Below are 18937 nucleotides of genomic sequence, written 5' to 3' on the forward strand. Positions count from 1 at the left end.
TGAAGAGATGCTTTGTCCCTGACGCCTGTACAGTGCCCTAGTCACTCCCAGCCTGAGCTCCTGGATGACAACCTGCTTCAGAGAGGTTTATGTGGTGCAGGGTACTCTCAGGAAGGGCATCAGGTCTAGAATTTCCTCAGGGTCACAAATAATGATTCAGATCTGCTGTATGTTTTCCTTGGTCTGTGAGGCAAAGCTCTGTATTAGCCTTCACACAGAGAGATTGAATGGCCAAACGACCTCAAACCATTAATTTCTCTATCTGCTATGACATAAATGGCTTTTCATTCCATTCCTCACAAGTGCGCTTTATAGACTTACTCCACCTTATATCTACATCTTCATATGAAAAAGTAATTGCCTCCTGGTCTCTGGGAATGGCAGATTTCCCAGATGACACAGAAAAGCCTTTTGGACAGGCAATCAGATGTGGTTAGATCTTCCTCTGTGGAGAGAATTGCTATTTAATTTTAAGAGAGAGATAATTTGACTGAGTTAGACATGAATCAAGATTCCTACTTGTCTGGCACAAACCATCCTTAAGCTATACTGCAGGCAGGAAACTCATGTCTTTTGTGACATAAATTTTCTTCCTGTTTGTAAATCTCTCCAGATGCTCTGTTTTGATTAAACGAGGATTGGGCCCTTATAAATTACTTGGATTTCTAGCGAGGGAAAAGGAAGAGGTTGGGAACAACCAATTTACTGATCCTCTGTAGCCCTGGGCAAGGTGAGGGGAGGCGAGGGGCAAAGAGACTCACATGAATTTGTCCTGAAATGTTTGACTCTATGGTATTTATGTGCAATCCTGTGTCCTTACCCCAAACATAGGCAGTGGGGGAAAGAAAGACTATTTATGGAAATACTTATCAAAGCCCATCTTATTTTTTGTTCCTGTTGTATTGAAAAGGACTGGAAGGTGCTTTCCATTGCTAAGATCCCCAGTCCAGTCCTGTGCAGATAAGGGAAAAGTTCTAATTTTCCCTAGCAGCTGACAGGAACTATAGTCTTGTCTGCACAAGTTCATCTGTAGCATCTCCTTATATGGATGATTCTTTCCTTCTAAGAGGAAACGCACAGTGACTTCAAGTAACCCTAGAAGGAGAGCTGTCAGTGCTCATCAATCTCAGGAAGACCACCAACAGATGGTCCACCAGGAAATTAGTGGACCCAGACCTAGTTGGAGGCTAAGTTGACCACAAATTACTAAGTTTTGTGTGCACAGGAATAATGGACGCCAGGGCCATAGGGGAGGTGATCCTTGGTTATCCCTTCTGCAGTCAGGGTAGAGCCAGCTGGTGAATTCAGCTGGTACTTTGGCTTGCTGCACTTGAGTATCAAAAACAAGGGAGTGGTGGTGGTAGTGGTTGGGGGGAGGGGTCAGTTGGAGCCACCCTCCTCTTCCAGCACACATGGGACCATGACTCACTGCCTGAGCCCTGGTCTCATAATACTTCTCTCACTTCACAGGACAATGACATGCAGCTCCTCCCCTGGGAAAAGGCTGAACCCTGGTGTGGCCTACGAGAATCGTTCGTACAGAGACTGGGAGAGGCTCTAGGCTGTGGTCAGCTGACTGGACTCTATATTTATTATAGGTCCCAATTCAGAGCTGAACTTTTGACCCATTCTTTGGAAGTGGTATGTAATAGGTAAGCATGGATTTCAAAGTCAAATTACAGAAACGAAGCAAATTCTGGTTATGGTACTGAATAGATATATCATATTGGTAAAATAACTTCATCAGAGCCTAAAATGGAAGAGCTGCTCTCACACAGAATTTGTAAAGGTAAATTGAAACCATGTATGCCAAATGCTCAGTGCAATATTTGACAATAGATATATTTAATAAATGGTAGCTATTACATGTCTTAGTTGTTTGAATTGCTTTCATGAACCTTTGCTGTTTGCTAATGAGATGGCTGTTCATCTCAGATTTGATCCTTGGGTATTTGCCTGCTCTCTATCCTCTCATTTAGTGGGGAGGACCAGACTCATGAATAGTGAGCCTGAGGGACAATATAGGGTTGATCTTTGACAAATACACATTCTTAACCAAACAGTCACTGCTCAATAGCAAACATCTCATTTAGTTTATAATTATACTAATTTATCACTTGTTAGATTAAAACAAAATCTCATTTTTATTGTTTAGCTATGGTGTGTGTGTGTATAAGATAAAGCGACTGTAAGTACCTGTTTTAAGCTCAGACGATTAACCAAACCAAACAACAAGTCTGACATTAAGGCTATTTTGATTCCTTCAGAATACTCATGAAAACACTGAAAAAAGGGAAACAAATAAAAGGTCAACTCACAAAGTCTCTAGGCTGTGGAGTCCATCAAAGCTTTTCTTTCCCAGGGAGTGGATTCTATTGTTATGGAGATGCCTGCAGGAGAATGGTACAGACACAGCGATGAAGGCACCCACACATAGAAACTTAGGCATTACTTTTTTAAAAAAAAATATTTATTTATTTATGCATACAAGAGCTGGGGTACAGGCCAGAGATGTGGGGGATGAGGATTCACCAGAGACAGAGTGGGGAACAGGACAGGCAGAATGACTGAAATCCACTGCTGAAAGGAGCAGTGGGCGAGACAGGAGAGGTCTGCTGTACCATGTGGTTTCTCCCTGGCTGGCCGGGGATCGAACTTGTGCTGCAGAGGCTGTGGATTCCTTCATAGTGCAGTGCTTAACCCCTTGCGCCACCAGGGAGGCCAGGCATGACATTTTGATTGCTTAAGGCCAGAGAAACTTATACTAAAGAACCTACTAATTGTATATAAGAAATTCTTTGCTTAATATTTTTTTTTTTTTAAGGCTAGCTTCATTCTTACCACAGGTGATTCTATACCATAGACTTTAATAAGTGCTCATAGTTTTACCATTTGGGTTGAGATGTCAGAGAGTATAATAATATGAGCAACATGACTGACAAAAGTAAATTCAGGTTGTTCAGCATGGCTGTGGGATGCAGGATGTTCAAGAGAGATACTGACCATTATTGACCAATGGAAGATGGAAGGACGGTACAAACATTTTCTATGGAAGCCGATGGTTTCCAATGACTACATTCCCAGGGTGTGTGCCCAGATTAACGGGAAATTACATTTCAGCCACAGAGTGGTGATCAGATTTTTCAACTACCAAGGAAATCAACTATCTCAACACAGCATTGTGTATATAATTATCATCTTTGGCTCAATGATAAGTCAGTGAGGTCAGGGCCACTGAGGACAGCTGTGTGCAGAACTAAAAACTGGGCCAAATCCCAAAGGGATTTTGGGAAAATGGACATGAGGACAAGGGTGAAAAGAAGAGGTAGAGCTCTGTAATTCCATTCCCTCTTATGGAGGAGAGAAGTAAAACACCCACCCAGCCTCTGGTGGGTCTGCAGCAGCATCTTTGTATGTGAAATTCAGGATACAAATTTGTGAATAGCACCAAAAATATCTTACCCTTCCAGACTAAAGTTTTTATTCCAATACACGTTTTATTAGTTTCAATGTGAGATTTACTGAGCATCTTCTACATGCAACACATGGGGAAAAGAGATGTGGGGAACCTAAAAAGGTGGGTAAGATGCTGACCAGCCCTAGAGGAAGATATAGTACAATGCAAGAGACAGACACATATAGTCTGCTATCTAAAGACATTGGGTGGAATCGTCAAATGCAGCACTGGGTTGAGGGGTGAAAGGGAATAACACTAAAGAAGTTTCTCTCATTATTTCTACCCAAATTGATCTTTTAGCCTTTAGAGCACTGCTATTTTCCTGTTCACCATTGATGACTTATGTGTGGGGTATATTGTTGCACTCTTCAAGAAGACTAATTATTTCTTTTTTTGTTTTTAAATATTTATTTATGCACATAAGAACTGGGGTACAGGCCGGAGGCGTGGAGGTAAGAGGATTCACCAGAGAAAGAGCGGGGAACAGAACAGGTGGACTGACTGAAACGCATTGCTGAGGGGAGCAGCGGGCAAGATAGGAGAGGTCTGCTGCGCCATGTAGGTAGCTCCCTGGCTGGGGATCGAACTCGTGCTGTAGTGGCTGTGGATAGCTCCATAGGTTGTGTTTTAACCCCTTGTGCCACCAGGGAGGCCCAAGACTGATTAATTCTTAAATAATCACGTTGACTTGATTCTTGAGAATCACATTGACTTGCTAATATAATGAAATCTAGACCTATTTGGGGAAAAAGCCATATAAATACTTAGCTCCCATCAAGTGTTCACTTTGGCTTCTCTTACCTTGGCAGGGGTTCAAGATGTACTTGTTAAATAATAAGAGGGCATATTTCAATTTGACCTGATTTATGAATGATTAGAAATGTGGTATTTTTATTAACTTGGGTCACTGTGTTCATTGTACATTTGGGTGATCACTTGCATGGTGAACAATGAGCTCCTCTAAGACAGAGGGCATATTTTATTATCTTTGAATGCCCAGCAATGCTTGGCACTCAGCAGGTGCTTGAGAAATGTTTAATTCTTTTATACAATTAGAACATTTATGAGTCATTTTGGGGAGGGCTTCAAGGAGGTTTCCTCCCCAAAATGTTCTTATTCAAGGTTTGAAGGGCCAGTCCTTTAAGACCAAGGTCTTACAGTGAGGTTAGAAACTGTTAAAAGAGACAGAGAAAAAAAAATCGATAAAACTTACAGAACCACCAAGCTGGAGAGGTTTCCAAAGGCATAGTCTGGTATGTGGTGGATTTTGTTCAGGGCCAAGGTCATGGCCTGCAATGCTGATAAACTTCTGAAAGCCTGGACAGGGATTTCTGTTAAAGCATTGTCATCCAGCCACAAATGCCGCAGGGAATGCAGGCCGCTGAGACAGTCAGGGGGTACGTAGCTGATGTGGTTGGCATCCAGACGCCTGGGGAAGAAAGCAAGCAAGAATGGAAATTGGAAAAGAGCAAATGAAACCCAGGCAGAAGATGAGTCTTGCAGGAAAAGCCTCAATGAGCTGACTGAAAAGAGTGAAACAGGGCCTGGGGTCCTCAGGATCCCTGAATATCTAGAGCACTTTGCTCTCCTCCTAGGTGCTGCTTCTCAGTCATGAACAGAACCTTTGCTTCTTGAGTCCTCTTGGCTGTCAGATTCCATGTGCTGTGATTCTCTTTTATTGCTTTTTTTTTTTTAAAAGATTCATCCATTTATGCATACAAGAGCTGGGGTACAGGCCAGAGGCGTGGGGGGTAAGAGAATTCACCAGAGACAGAGTGGGGAACAGAACGGACAGACTAACTGAAATACACTGCCGAGGCGAGCAGCAGGTGAGTCAGGAGAGGTCTGCCACGTCATGTGGGTAGCTCCCCAGCTGGGAATTGAACTCATGCTGCAGAGCTTCATAGGTTGTGTCTCAACCCCTTGCGCCACCAGGGAGGCCCTGTGATTCTCTTTTAGACTTGTAGGTACCAAGCACGAAGGTGACCTCCCCTGAGGGGGAAAGTTTTGGAGTGATGATCTTTCAGCTTTCTTCTCTGACACCAGGGGTGCGACACCCTCTCTTCATCCTGTCACTCCTTTCTCTGGCCTTTGAACACACTGAACATACTAATGAATTAGTTTGTTCATTAAGCTCTGGGAAAAGCCAATTTCAGTGTCTGAAAGAGACTGAGTCATTTTGAAAGTCTGGGAGCAGCGAGTCATTTTATTAGCACAGTGCTGAAAACCTTGAAATCTCTGGCTTTCTTGCTTGTCCTACCAATTGCATCAGGCTGATGTTCTGTTTTTCCTGACATTTAAAATGAACAATAAAATTAACAGCTTTCCCAGTTATTGTTTCCTTTTTCCACACAGATTTTTTTTTTTTAATGGGGAAATACATCTAAAAATAGGTCTGGTTAGTAAGCTGTTGCAGTTTCAGAGCCAGCAGAGGGAGTGCAATACATTTCTTTTCCCCCACTCCAACATAAACAGGGTCAATAAGACAAAGCCATTGCTTTTTTTTTTTTGAAGTCACTGAACACAGACTGATTAAAATTTTCTGTAACGTCTGTGGATGACAGGACGGCCACTCCACTGTGCTTCCACCAGCCTCCTCATTTCCCCCAAATCGGTGCTTAAGCTCACACATTTCTTTGCATTTTCAAAGCTTGGATTAAGGGGGCAAAAAAAAGGAAGTGTTGCATTTTAAGCAGTCCATGTATTAGGAAGGATTAGAAAATCACGAGTGGATTTTGGAAAATGTTTTAGGAAGCTTTTCAGACTAAACAGAAGCAGGAAGCACACCAGGATCACAAAATAATCCCTTGCCAACCAAATTTACACAATTTAGAGATAGACTTCTCTGAGGTAGGGTGCTAATCTCTTTGACAAACTGTCTCCTCACTTTAGGTATATGTGTCACTCTCCTCTGGCTCCTACTTTTCCTGACTGGATGGGAAGAAGGGATATCTTCAAAGCCCTGGGCCAAGTTTGGATCCTATTGGAGAAAAGGTCACTTGGAACAAATTTTAAAGAGTTCAGAGTCATAACCCACTCACAATTAAATTTCCAGTAGAACAACTATCATTGTAGGCAGCAGAAACACAGCTTCCAAATACCTCAAGGTTCTGTCAACAAATGGAGCTGGAAATGTTTAGCAAACTCAACACAGTCTTCCTCCCTTCCCCAGCAGCAACATGCTCAACCTATGTTCAAATAAAGTATAATTTCACCAGGGGATGAGGAGCTGATTGTTTTTGTTTGACTAGAAAGAAAGCACATATGCAACTGCTCCTTAACGATGGCACTGATTAAAGAATGAAAACTTTATTTAAACACTGTGAGCTTCTGCATTTAGTCGACATGTGTCTGATGATTGCCAGTTGCTCATACATCAAAACTACAAGTGGCTTCTAAGAATCCTGAAAACGACACCTCTTAAAGTTCAGTGCCCACTTTGGGGTATACCTACAGAAAAGACTCCTTCAGCATCCAGTTAGAGGCTTGTCTCCCTCATTATTTAGGTTCCTACTACTAAAGTTTTTGCTCTATCTTGAAGGAAACCGGCTTCAGTTCTCAGTCGTAATAAGTTCATTTTTTTCTGGACAGATGTCTCCAATGAATCACCTCCCTCCCCCTGAAAAAAAGAATGTAATCTGGTCTCGGACCTGTATCTTAGAGTGATTCGCTCTCTGAAACAACATGAGTAAGACAGGGCAATTTTTCAATCGTAATACTCTCTGGCTTTCTTGCTTGTCCTACCAATTGCATCAGGCTGATGTTCTGTTTTTCCTGACATTTAAAATGAACAATAAAATTAACAGCTTTCCCAGTTATTGTTTCCTTTTCCACACAGATTTTTTAATCAGGTATCTTGAGTGCAGTGTTAAAATATCTCTCTGCCTAAACAGTTTCTTCATACAAGAAGCTTCCCATGAATAAGATTCTTTCTAAATGAAGTATTTGGAAGTCTGTGTTCCCTGGCCTCGGTGGCCCAAACCTACTTCAGAGAGTGGAATCTTGTTCACACTCAAAGGCATTATCTGATCGGATCTTAACAGAAGATCCCAAGGCTAACCTGAGTATGGCATTCATTACCCAGCCACTCATACAGGTGGTTTCTACAGAACAAGGTTAAGACTGTGGACAAAGCAGCTGGCAGGGCACAAGTTGTGCCTATTCAGTGAGTAAACAAAGAGCTCATATTATGTCAAGCTGGTCGTTTAGGGCAGCTGGACATTTTCTATTCACAAGCTTGGAAAATGCAATATCTAAGCCATGGACAGAGAGAAAAACATCACTACATAATACATGAAAACATAAAGTGCTATCCGAAGCAACAAATAACTATATTTTTATATAGCTCCACTTGTGTTTCTTTGTTATTTTTATTTCATGCAAGTTGCAAAGGCAGCTCATTATCTGTGAATTAGTGCAGAGATTTCGGATGAGAAGTCTTGGGTTCAGGTCATATAGTAGCTGTGCAACCATGGCCAAAGCAGTAGACCTCAGCTCTCGCATCTGTGAAATGGGGATAACACCTCTCTATCTTATGTGGTTGCTTTATGCTTAAAGGAAACATGCTTAAATTATACAATAAGGTTTTGGAAACTATAAAGCACCTTAATGATTCTAAATTATTATCATTTGAAGCTGGCTCAGCATTTGTATTTTTGTCTTTGGACCATTGAAACCATTCAGAAAGAAAAAGGTAAACTAGGGTTAAAATGAGTTGCTAGGTTGTCAGTGAATTTCAGTTCTGAGAAATGCAGACTACTTTCTTCATCCCTCAGAACAGAAATAAAAAGGTGTCTGCAATTAGTTATTTTTCAGCTTTCAGGATGATTGGGGTGTGCGTTTGACAAAGGGGCAGGAGTTTTGTTCATTATCGAATATATATCTTTATTCTGAAGGCAAAGGAGCAGGATGACAGGTGATAGATGGTGCTTTCTCAGAGAAAATTCCTAGCAATGATCTTGACATTTAAGCTTCATCAATAATGTAAAAGAGGCAGCACAAAATCTGCATGCAGTTAAGTGTAGCAATGAGAGTGGCCTCACCTTCTTTCAGATAAATAAAACCCCTTAATTATGATACTGAAATGTAACCTGAAAAGTAATCTTATTATGGGAAAGGGTACCCATTTTGTGCTCCCCATATCACTTACATTTTATAGCAAAATGATACATACATCAAATTTTACCCCCCTTCCAATGTCATCTATAATCACTTACATAATGGGATATGGCAAGCTTAAAAATTTATTTATTTAATTTTTTTAATAGTTCTTTTAAAAAAAGATTTATTTATTTATTTATTTATTTATTTATACAAGCACTAGGTACAGTCAGAAGTGTGGGAGGGTGAGAGAATTTGCCAGAGCCAGAGCAGGCAGAAAAACAGGCAGATGGCAGCAGGAGAGGTCTGCGCGCCATGTGGGACCCTCACCCGGTGGCCAGGGATCAAACCAGCGCTGCAGAGGCTGCGGGCAGCTTCACAGCCCAGCGCTCAACTGCTGCGCCACTGAGGAGGCCCAAGCTGAAAAATTTAAATTAAGATTCTGCCACATATTTACTTATGAAATTTGGGGGACTATCAATTAATTTCTCTGAGGGTCAATTTTCATATCTGCCAAGCAGGGTCACAATTCACCACAGAATTGCTGTGGGAATTAAGTAAGAAAATTATGTAAAAGAGTTGTACAGTAAAGAACTTTTCTACAAATGCTAGGCTTTATTATTCGAGGTAAGTTTTTACACTTAGGATATATTATCAATCCACTTACCAACCCCACCTCCTTTAAAACTTTCTGTCATTTTTTTCTTAAAGGTTCTTAATCACTTATTTCATATCTTTCTACAGGATACTGTCTTGCTTTTTGGTCAAATGGGCTGGCAAGGCAGCTGAGTCTCTATTCACTGCATCCCTTACTGTGTATATTTAATGGCTACCCTGCACATTTTGATTAGTATTATCAGAAGGCTTCCATTACAGAAAAAGAGGCAAATATCTTGTGTTATGCCAGCAAAGATACAAAACTGCCCAATAGGTTAATGAGCATGACTGAGGAAAGTTATGACATCATCATCATCATCAGCTTAAGAACAGAATTTTCACTAAGCATGCGTCTTTAAGGGCTACAATGAACGAGAAATGGATTTGTCACAACTTTTGGGCATATGTTGAAATAACTCTTCTGCGGGAGGACTTGAGTTTGGAGGGTTCCAAATTTGCCAAAGAGATTTTGCTGAACAAACTTCTTGGCCAAGGGCACAATCTCAAAGGGGCCTTTGAGATTGTTGGGTTGTCTCTCCTCCTCACTGGGACCTGGTCATGACCAGCCAGTTCTCCTGACAGACTTCCATAACACTGAGTGCCCAAGGTGAGTGTCTGGAGTGTGGTAACTTTGCTCCCAGAAGGTTTCTGGGTTACTTACCTATGAGAATCATCCCACCCTCTCTCAAACAATAAGATCTCCATAAGAATGTTCTTTGGGGTGGGGTTGTATTGCTTCCTGACTGGACACCCTTAGAATAGATGTGTCATGGAAAGGTCGCTCTGATAACAGAAGGCACTGGTGGGAAAGAAAATGACTAAGGCAGTTACCAGCAGAGTGTCTAACACAAGAATGCAAAGGGAGAGGAAGGATCTGACAGGAAGGATATTAGATGAGTAGCCCAACAGAATGTGGTGATTTGTCAGATGTGGCCAGAGGGGGAAGCATGGATGCTATGGACTCAATGGACTCAATGTTTCAGCCTGGGCACCTTACCTTACCTGGGCACTCAGTGCACCTTACCTGGGCACTCAGTGTTATGGAAATCTGTCGGGAGAACTGGATGGTCATGACCAGGTCCCAGGGAGGAGCAGAGACAACCCAAGTTCCCTTTGAGATTGTTACCTTGGCCATTATGCAACAGCAGGGATGAATGTTGTTGCCCCATGTATCATAAACTAAAAATAAAACAGAACTGCCTGTTCACTGTGAGTGCAGTTCTGTAACATCAATGCATCCTATGGAATGAAGGGGGGTAAAAAGAAATCAATCTTTATGTCAGACAATGGCAAGAAAATGAACTTTTCTTGTCATTGTCTAAAGATTTTCCTAATGTCTTCATGCATAAAAGGTTAATTGTACAATTTTTCTTTTTCCAAAAGAAACCTTTTGTGGAGTCAGCTCCACACCCCTGAAAGGAATTTTTGATTTATAAATGGCATTATTGTAAGGATTAGAAAATCTATGAGCTCAGTCTGGCTATTGTTCCAGAAAATGGTCCTTTATGTACATCGTGTATATAATAACTTGCCACTGTATCACACAAACGTGATCTTTGTTTGAGAATGTTTTTGACGAGCCATTAACTATAAAGAAGAAAGCGTTAGTTAAAAGATAAGCCATTGATCTTGACTAATTCCTTATCTGAGATGACCGTAATAATGTCAATTATTAACATGGATGACTCAAGGAGAAAAACAAGTCAAAGGTGTGAAGAAAGTTGCAGCTGCGGGTATAATACAGCTGAGTGGGGTTCTTTCAAAAAAGAGAATTACGAAACAGGAAATTTCCATGACTGACATTGTTATTTTTCACTTGGGTGAGCATTTTTCATCTTAAGTTTTAAAGGACTGACCTACTGTTTTATACATATATTTGTATCTTTTGTGGAACCATTTTGTAAAATTCACAAATAGTTGAAGGATGGCAGTGATTTAATTTATAAAATTATGTATACATTTATACAGCTATATATTTAGAAATATATTTTAAAGTCTACTTAATACTAAGTGGCTCAGTTTCTCAGAGGTCACCACTGACTTTTATAACAGGGAGATTATCTACAGCCAAAATAACAAGAGCATTAACTTCTTCAGTTTCATTTTCCTCCGTAGAAAACAAAGACCTTCTTTTTGGCAGGGGGGGCCATTATTCTCCCAGGTACCACCAAAGTTTGAAATCTGGGGGTCATTTTCGAATCTTCCATTGCCTTCCAGCCAATCTCTCACCAGGTTCTCTACGTTTATCTTCATCTCCTAGACTCTCCATTTCCACTGTCTAGTTAAGTCTCTTATCTCTTCACACCTGCATTACTGCAACAGCCTCTTAGCTGGTACTTTTGCCTTTGATCTCTTATCTCTTCAATTAATCCTGTACGCTGCTGCCAGATTAATCTTCCTAAGACCAGGCACTATGTGAGCAATCCACAGTTCTTCCCCATGACCATCCTTTCAGACCCAAACTTCCCATTCTGATCTTCAAAGGTCCCCAACCACCTTATCTTCCCAAACTCTTATTTCTGTGTCCTAGTCAAATTCCTTTCCTAGCTCCTTCCCACAGTACTACTGTGTCTTGTATTCAATGATCATCCTTACCTCTTGCCTTTATAAATCTCATCAATCTCCTAAGAGTAATATTATGGTTCTCCCTTGAACTGTACTCTTAAAGTGGGGCGTCCTCAGCTAAGACAATGGGAAAACTAAATCTTGCATACAGCCCAACCCCAAAATTCACGAAGGAAGCACCAGGTCAGGGTCTAACCCTTGTCTCAGGAGGAGCAGGTACGTAAAAGGCACGATACAGAGAGAAGAGTTTGCAGCTGGGGAGGTCATTGAATGCAGCTATGGTCAAGCTGGAGATGCTGGATGATGATCCTGAGCTTCGGTTTAGAAACTCACTTAGAGGTTTCAGTTAAGTTCCGTATTTCTCAAGTGTATTCTTTGCCTACGTACTCACCAGGTGCCAGATATCCGGCGGTAAACCAGGCAGACACAGTCCCAACCTTTATGGAGTGTAATTTCTAAAGGACAGTCAGACCATCAGATACTTTCAATGAGGTTGTTAGGTGAAGGGAAATGCGTGGTAGGAGGATCTAGCCTAAATTTTACTATTCTTTGTGATCCAGACCTGGATTTAACCTGGATTTAAACTGTCTGTGTGACATCTTTACTTAGTTGTTCCTCCTCAAACACACATGTTCAAGACCAAACTCACTACTTTTGAGGGAGACAAGATAATGTGGTGGTAAAATGGGTGGATTTTGGAGGCAGTAAGGCAAGCACTATTATCTCAGACTCTCTTCTAATCTGACTCCGCTACAAGTATGTGACCTTGAGAAAATCAATTAACCGCTCAACTTTTTGCTTTCTCCTCCCGAAGGAAAGGACAATCTCAGTTACTACCTCTTGAAGTTGCTATGAGGTAAAAGGAGTGCAGATAAAAGTGACTAATAAACACAGCACTGCCGCTTTTATAAACAAGGTTGTTAAGTCAGTTTCACATTCTGATTTTGTTCTTGCAATGTTCTTGTAACCTATTGCTTTTTATGTGTCTTTTCACAATTTGCCACACACCTGTTCCATCCTGAAAAGGGGGAAACATGATGTGATGTTGTGCTTTTCCTTAGTCATGCCTTTAACTTCTCCAAAAACTTAACCTACTTTCCAAAGTTAATCTTCATTTTACATCACAAGGCTAAAAAAGTCATTTTACTTCTCCTTCCATAACATCCATGTTCTCTTTTAGTTCTTCCTCTATCTGCAATGACTGTCCTGTATGTGATTTATCATGGTACTAGCAGATAATCTGATGCAAGAGAATCTTTGATGCATAGAGTTTGAATCAAGTAGTCACATTTTTTCATGTATAATGCTGAGGGACATGCTCTATTTTGAGCTCACTCTTCTTGTAAACATTGTGTAGAAAGGGCTTTGCTTCTAAAAATAATTTTCTCCTAATGTTTTAATCGGGAGGTGTGTACCAGGCAAAACTCCTCCTACGAACACACTGGATGCTGGTTCTCTGAAATGAACTCTTACATTGCAATAGACAAACCCTTGACCTCTAGAACTTCTAAGTGCATCTCCAGCTGATAAGCTGCTATGTTGCACTGGTGTCAAAAACCAAAACACATCAAAACCATGGTGCATTTTTATTGTGTAGGCTTGTAATTTCCTTTTCTGGAGACTATTTTAGTGGAAGGAATAATGTCATTAATACTAAAACCATTGTTTTTTTAACCTCTTTAATCCTTTAATCTTACCCACTTAGTTACCTCACTTTGCTTTCTTTTTGTCTGCTTACACCTCATTGTCTGCTGTTCCTTCCTTCCCATTCTATAGCCTCATCTGAAACCCAGTAGACTCTTGGCTATTAATGGGAGAAAACTGCTGCTGGTTCTAGGCTTGCTTTACTTTCTACTCAGTGCTGTGAGCCTCACTCTCTCTGAATTCTTCCTCCTCACTTACTTCCTTGCTTATGCTTTGTATTCTCTATTATCAGCAAAACCCTCCTATGGAGCATATATACCTATATGCTATATGCTATATGTACCTATATGCTAACTTCCTATATGAAGTTACTGATGTGATCAAGTTCACAGGGTCCAGAGGTGGGCTCTATAGCCCTCAAACTGATATCATAGGTAAACTGCATGGCAGACTGTGTTCTAAACAGGTATAACATTTTCCTTGTTTTTTTTTTTTTTTAAGATTTTATTTATTTTTGCATAGAAGAACTGGGGTGTAGGCCAGAGGTGTGTGTATGGGGGAAGGGGTGAGAGGATTCACCAGAAACAGAATTGGGAGCAGAATAGGCAGATCTACTGAAATATAATGCTGAGGGGAGCAGTGGGTGAGACAGGAGAGGTCTGCTGCGCCATGTGGGTCAGCTCCCTGGTCAGGATTGAATTCAGGCTGTAGGAGTGATAGCGCTGAGACTTATCCCCTAGACCACCAGGACGGCCCCTTCTTTGGGTTTTAAATTATAGTCCTTGGTGTGATGCATTTGTAGAGGTTTAAACCTAGACCCCAAAAGCAGATATAATGATGTAAGCCAACTTTACCTCAATAAGCATAATTTGAAAATAAAATAAAATACAGTCTTGTACTCTGAGGATGAATATTAGCAAAATCAAAGAATAGAGACAAAGATATGCCTAATTATCAACTCATTTTTTATTTATCCACCCATTTTCTTTTAGTGATTGTGCATATTCCACAATTAACTTCACTAGTGCAGACTTGGAATGAAAACCAACATGTGTTAAATCATGCCCTGGTTAACTGGACAAGCATGAAAATGTCATTCTCTGATCACAGTGAAAGTAACTAATGTTACATGTTTGAACATCATTAATGATGATCAACAATGAAGCAATGATTTTTTTCATAGATCAATTTCTTAACTATTAATACAAAATCGTGAGGCTATAGGAGGGTTAAGTTCTTCATTTCCATCAAATCACTGTAATCTGACTCTAGTCCTCAAATGACTACAATGCCAAAAGTTTCTTGGTGAAATACAACTCACTGTGAATTCTGATTACATTTCCTATTCCCTTCCAAAAAACAGAAAGGAAATTCAGTTATATTTGATTACATTAGAAAAAATCCAATTGGTGTCTGGGCAGTCATTACTCCCTGTTGTACAAGGGGAGACTCTGGGCTACTACGCTCTGGCATGTGGCTGTTTCCTACTCTTTAGCCCAGCAACTTGTCAGCATCAGGAGAGAGTTAGAAAAGGACACAAGCGTACCTATGTGTTTGCATTATGACCAAGGCAAATTATCTTTTGTTTATGTGGAATAAATGGAAAATTACATCCCTTGAAACATGAGTCCTATTTGTTTCTTCCTTTTGGTACTATTGCCAGTTCCAATATATTAAGTTTCTTAAATTTTATTCGTTGAAGTCTAGTCTGTATGGGTGGAACAAAGTACACCAATGATCTACTTCTTAATTTCTAGCTCTTAATCATTTTTGATTTGTATACCACTTTGTTAGGTCATGGAACACTGAATATTTAAATTTTTCCAATGGGGCCTCCCTGGTGGCGCAAGGGGTTAAGTCGCAGCACTATAAAGCTATCTATAGCCACTGTAGCATCGAGTTCGATCCCCGGCCAGGGAGGTGTCCTACATGGTGCAGCAGACGGCTCCTGACTCACCTGCTAATCCCCTCAGCAGTGGATTTCAGTCAATCCACCTGTTCTGCTCCCCACTCTATCTGGTAAATCCTCTCACCCCAGAACCTTTGTCCTGTATCTCAGTTCTTATGTGCATAAATAAATAAATCTTAAAAAAATAAATTTCACACATGCATTGTGCATGCAAACCACCTGAGGATTGTGTGAAATGAAGCTTCTGATTAATAAGATGGAGATGAGACCCAAGTATCTGTGTATCTCAGGATCTGCTGAGGCTGCTGGTCCAGGGATGCATTTGAAATTCGGAGTGAAACAGCCTGTGGCCTCCTACATTTGTCTGCCCCAGATTGTCAATGGAATAAGACAGAGGTATTTCAATGAAACACAAACAAGTCAATCCCTGACTTTTTCCCCCACATTCTAAACACATTATTAGTTGTACCAGAATGCAAAATAAGAATTTTGTTATTATTTCAGATTTTAAAAGAGCTCAGGAGAGTATTTTGCAGATCATCTGAAGGAGTGCTATAGGACGTTAGTTTTCACAATCTTCCCTTGAAGAAGCCCTTGACTACATAATCAAACCAGTTAGATGGTATCATTGCTTGGGTTCCTACCTCAGAGATTTTGATTTTAATTGATTTGGGGTACAGCCTAGGTCTGGGGTTCCCTAGGTGTTTTCTTTGCCTAGAAAGTTGAGAAGCTACTTCTTAGAAGTTCCAGAGGGTGATGCATTCATAACCCCTGGGGCATGCAGGGTGCTTCTTAGAGAGTGAATGTCTAATACAAGGAAAATAATGAAGTTTGAAAGTTGAGCGAATTCAATAGAAAAAAAGGGGAACCATTAGAAAAATGGCTAATCAAAGGTCTAAGCGTTGACTAACCCAAGTAGAGCTGGGTAGCAGAAGGGTGTTCTCCCAGATGTTGACAGTGAAGATGAAAAGTCTCACCTTCTTCATTATTCTTATTGACACAGAAGAAACACAGAGGCTGAAGGCATGGAAGGTGAAAGGAGACTGGATAAGGAATGCTTGTAATGGCCATACAGTCAAAACTAATTTTTAAATTTTCAAAGTGTTTAAAGGAAGCAGGAGGAAGACTTTAAACACTTTGGGACAAAAGTAAAGCTTTAAAGAGGCCCAAACCTCAAAACTAGGGAGGGGGTCTTTTGTCTGTCTGGTGAATGGTGAAGACTATGTTTATTTTACTTTATTTTATTTTTTGCCTAATCTTACTTTTTATATCAAAGCAGCACAAAATGGTAAATGAGAAAAAGTGGCATAGCAGTATGTATACAACATCCAACACTTCCCACGGGGGTGCTCCATGGGAAGGGACCCCCGAGAAACACAATTGCATAATCAGCCCATACGATCCACCCAGGGGCCAAGTATCTAGCCAGATGCCTCAATTTGGATGTCAAACTGAAGAGTGTCATACTGAAGAGTTAACCCTTGGCTTTTTCACAGGGAACATACACATACAAGGTTTCAAACGTAATTGTTTTTGAGAACCAGAAACCAAACGCAAAAGACACCTGGTGAACAGTAAATAACTAGAAGGTAAGAAACTAAATCTGAACACCTTTATCAGAGAGGCACCACCCAGCTTGAGTGAACAAAAGATTCATGGTTTTCTCTTTCTCAAAGAGTTCACTTCTGTGTGTTTTCTGTTTGTGATCTTCTTTCAGCTGATAGTGGCTTTTGGTTACACACGCTTATCCTTCTATCTTGTGCCTGCCTCACAGCTGTTTACAGTTCTTATTGGCTACTGCTATTATCTCACTTTCAATTCAGTCACTAGGCCCTGTGTCCTTATACAGACATCCTAACTGGAGAGGGTTTTGCTTCTCTGGACGCTTCCTACTTCTTCCCTTCAGGAAAGGCTTGTGCAGCAAAGGGGGAGAGATATTGGGATGTCATTAAGGAGCTCCTGGAAACACCACAGACCTCTCCCATGCCACAAAGGGGCCCTTGTGGGCTTGTTTATCTATAGGCTGGTGAAAACCTAGGAAGTCGCTTTGTGTGGCTGTAGTCAAAAGCTTAAAATGATCTCAAGCACAGATTTGCTTTCATTAAAAAAAAAAAAAAAAGAGATCAAAGGAAGAAAGTATCATCCCCAAATCTCACATTCTTCCTTCTCTTGTGTCACCTCAGTAAAAGGCATTAAGCAAACTATAGGTCATTATTTACTGATAGATTCTTTAATGATTTTCAACTGAGGTATGCAATGTTTATTTGTCTTTTAAAAATACATTTATCTCCCTCATCATTCTGGACAAGAACCCAGTATTTTGTTTGGCAGAGGACCTCAGTTTAAGTAAGATGAGAGCACACAGCACACACACATGTACATACTGGAAATCATGTGCTATATGAACACTTACACATTCTGACAAGATGAGAAGTGTTGATGGAGTTCTCGTGGTCGTCTTGTCAAATAAACACTGTAAACGGTTGCTTGTAACCCAAGCTCCAAAGTCTCTAGCTGGTAAGAATTTTTTTTTGAGCAATAAATAACTAAATTTTTGTTTATTTAGACATTACAACTAAGCGGAGGGTAGAAATTCCTGGTGGAAAAGTTGTGGATTCAGAGTAGAGAACACTCATGCCACAACTGTTGTATATTTGTGTTTTTGTATGGGTTGTGCATGGTGTGTTAATCTGTGATGTAAGTGTGTGTATCTATAGTATTGTGAATATGTTTATGTGTCTGTGTGTGATGTGTGAGTCGAGTCATATATGTGAATGTGTGTGGGACTGAATATATTTGCTTGTCTGTTTGTGGTGACAGAGAAGCTCTTAGTTTTTAGATCTGCACAGTAAGACTTTAAGATACACCTTTAGGGCCTCCCTGGTTGCATAGGGGTTAAGTGTCAGCGCTATCAAGCTAGATCACTAGCCACTGTGGCATAAGTTCGATTCCTGGCCAGGGAGCTGACCCACATATGGCGCAGAAGACCTTTCCTGTCTCACCCACTGCTTCCCTCAGCAGTGCTTTCGGTCTGTCTGCCTGTTTTGTTCCCCACTCTGTCTCTGGTGAACCCTCTCACTTCCCTGCACCTCTGGCCTACACCCCAGTTTTTGCAAACATAAATAAATAAAATAAATCTTTAAAAAAATAAGATACACCTTTAGATCTTAGACTACTGATCAAGGATTCCTGGTGTACACACAGAACTAAAATTTTGTCCTTTTTTGATGCAGCAAAATTTCATTAGACAATAGCTCACTAATTTAAAAGCGAACAACTTGAAGACACCAAGATGTCTAGACTGTGACACCTATTTTTCTTGGTATACAGAAGGCTTTTTTCCTGATTTGAATTCAAGAACTAATGTTCCTGGGGTTGGAGAGGAATATAGAACAAAATCATAGAACTTGATTTTTTTTTTTTTTGCCCTGAAATACCTGCACATATAAGAGGCTCAGGCTGCAGGTGCTATGATTAAGTCTCTTCCCTGAAACCCTAAACTCCAGTACTGGTCTCCACATGTATTGTTAAATGAGAAAGTGAAGAATTGTTGCTCTAGTGGAAACTCTCATCCATAATTTATTTAGATATTTCCTCCAAGCAAA

At 40.5% G+C, this 18937-nt stretch overlaps 1 protein-coding gene across 6 annotated transcripts in view; it reads right to left on the reverse strand.

Moving 5' to 3' along the window:
- The window catches only part of LGR5 (leucine rich repeat containing G protein-coupled receptor 5), a 120607-nt gene that overhangs the window by 23346 nt on the left and 78324 nt on the right, over window positions 1-18937 (reverse strand). For all 6 annotated transcript variants that reach the window (XM_037513983.2, XM_037513984.2, XM_054696226.1 and 3 more), the window contains exons 5-6: window positions 4671-4886; window positions 2319-2390 (exon numbers count right to left, since the gene is read on the reverse strand). In XM_037513983.2, coding sequence (XP_037369880.1) covers window positions 2319-2390; window positions 4671-4886 — 288 coding nt within the window. The remainder of the gene's footprint in view (window positions 1-2318; window positions 2391-4670; window positions 4887-18937) is intronic.

Source organism: Talpa occidentalis, unplaced genomic scaffold (genome assembly GCF_014898055.3).
Source record: "Talpa occidentalis isolate TD23 unplaced genomic scaffold, MPIMG_talOcc4v2.1 talOcc4.16, whole genome shotgun sequence".
NCBI classification, from domain to species: domain Eukaryota; kingdom Metazoa; phylum Chordata; class Mammalia; order Eulipotyphla; family Talpidae; genus Talpa; species Talpa occidentalis.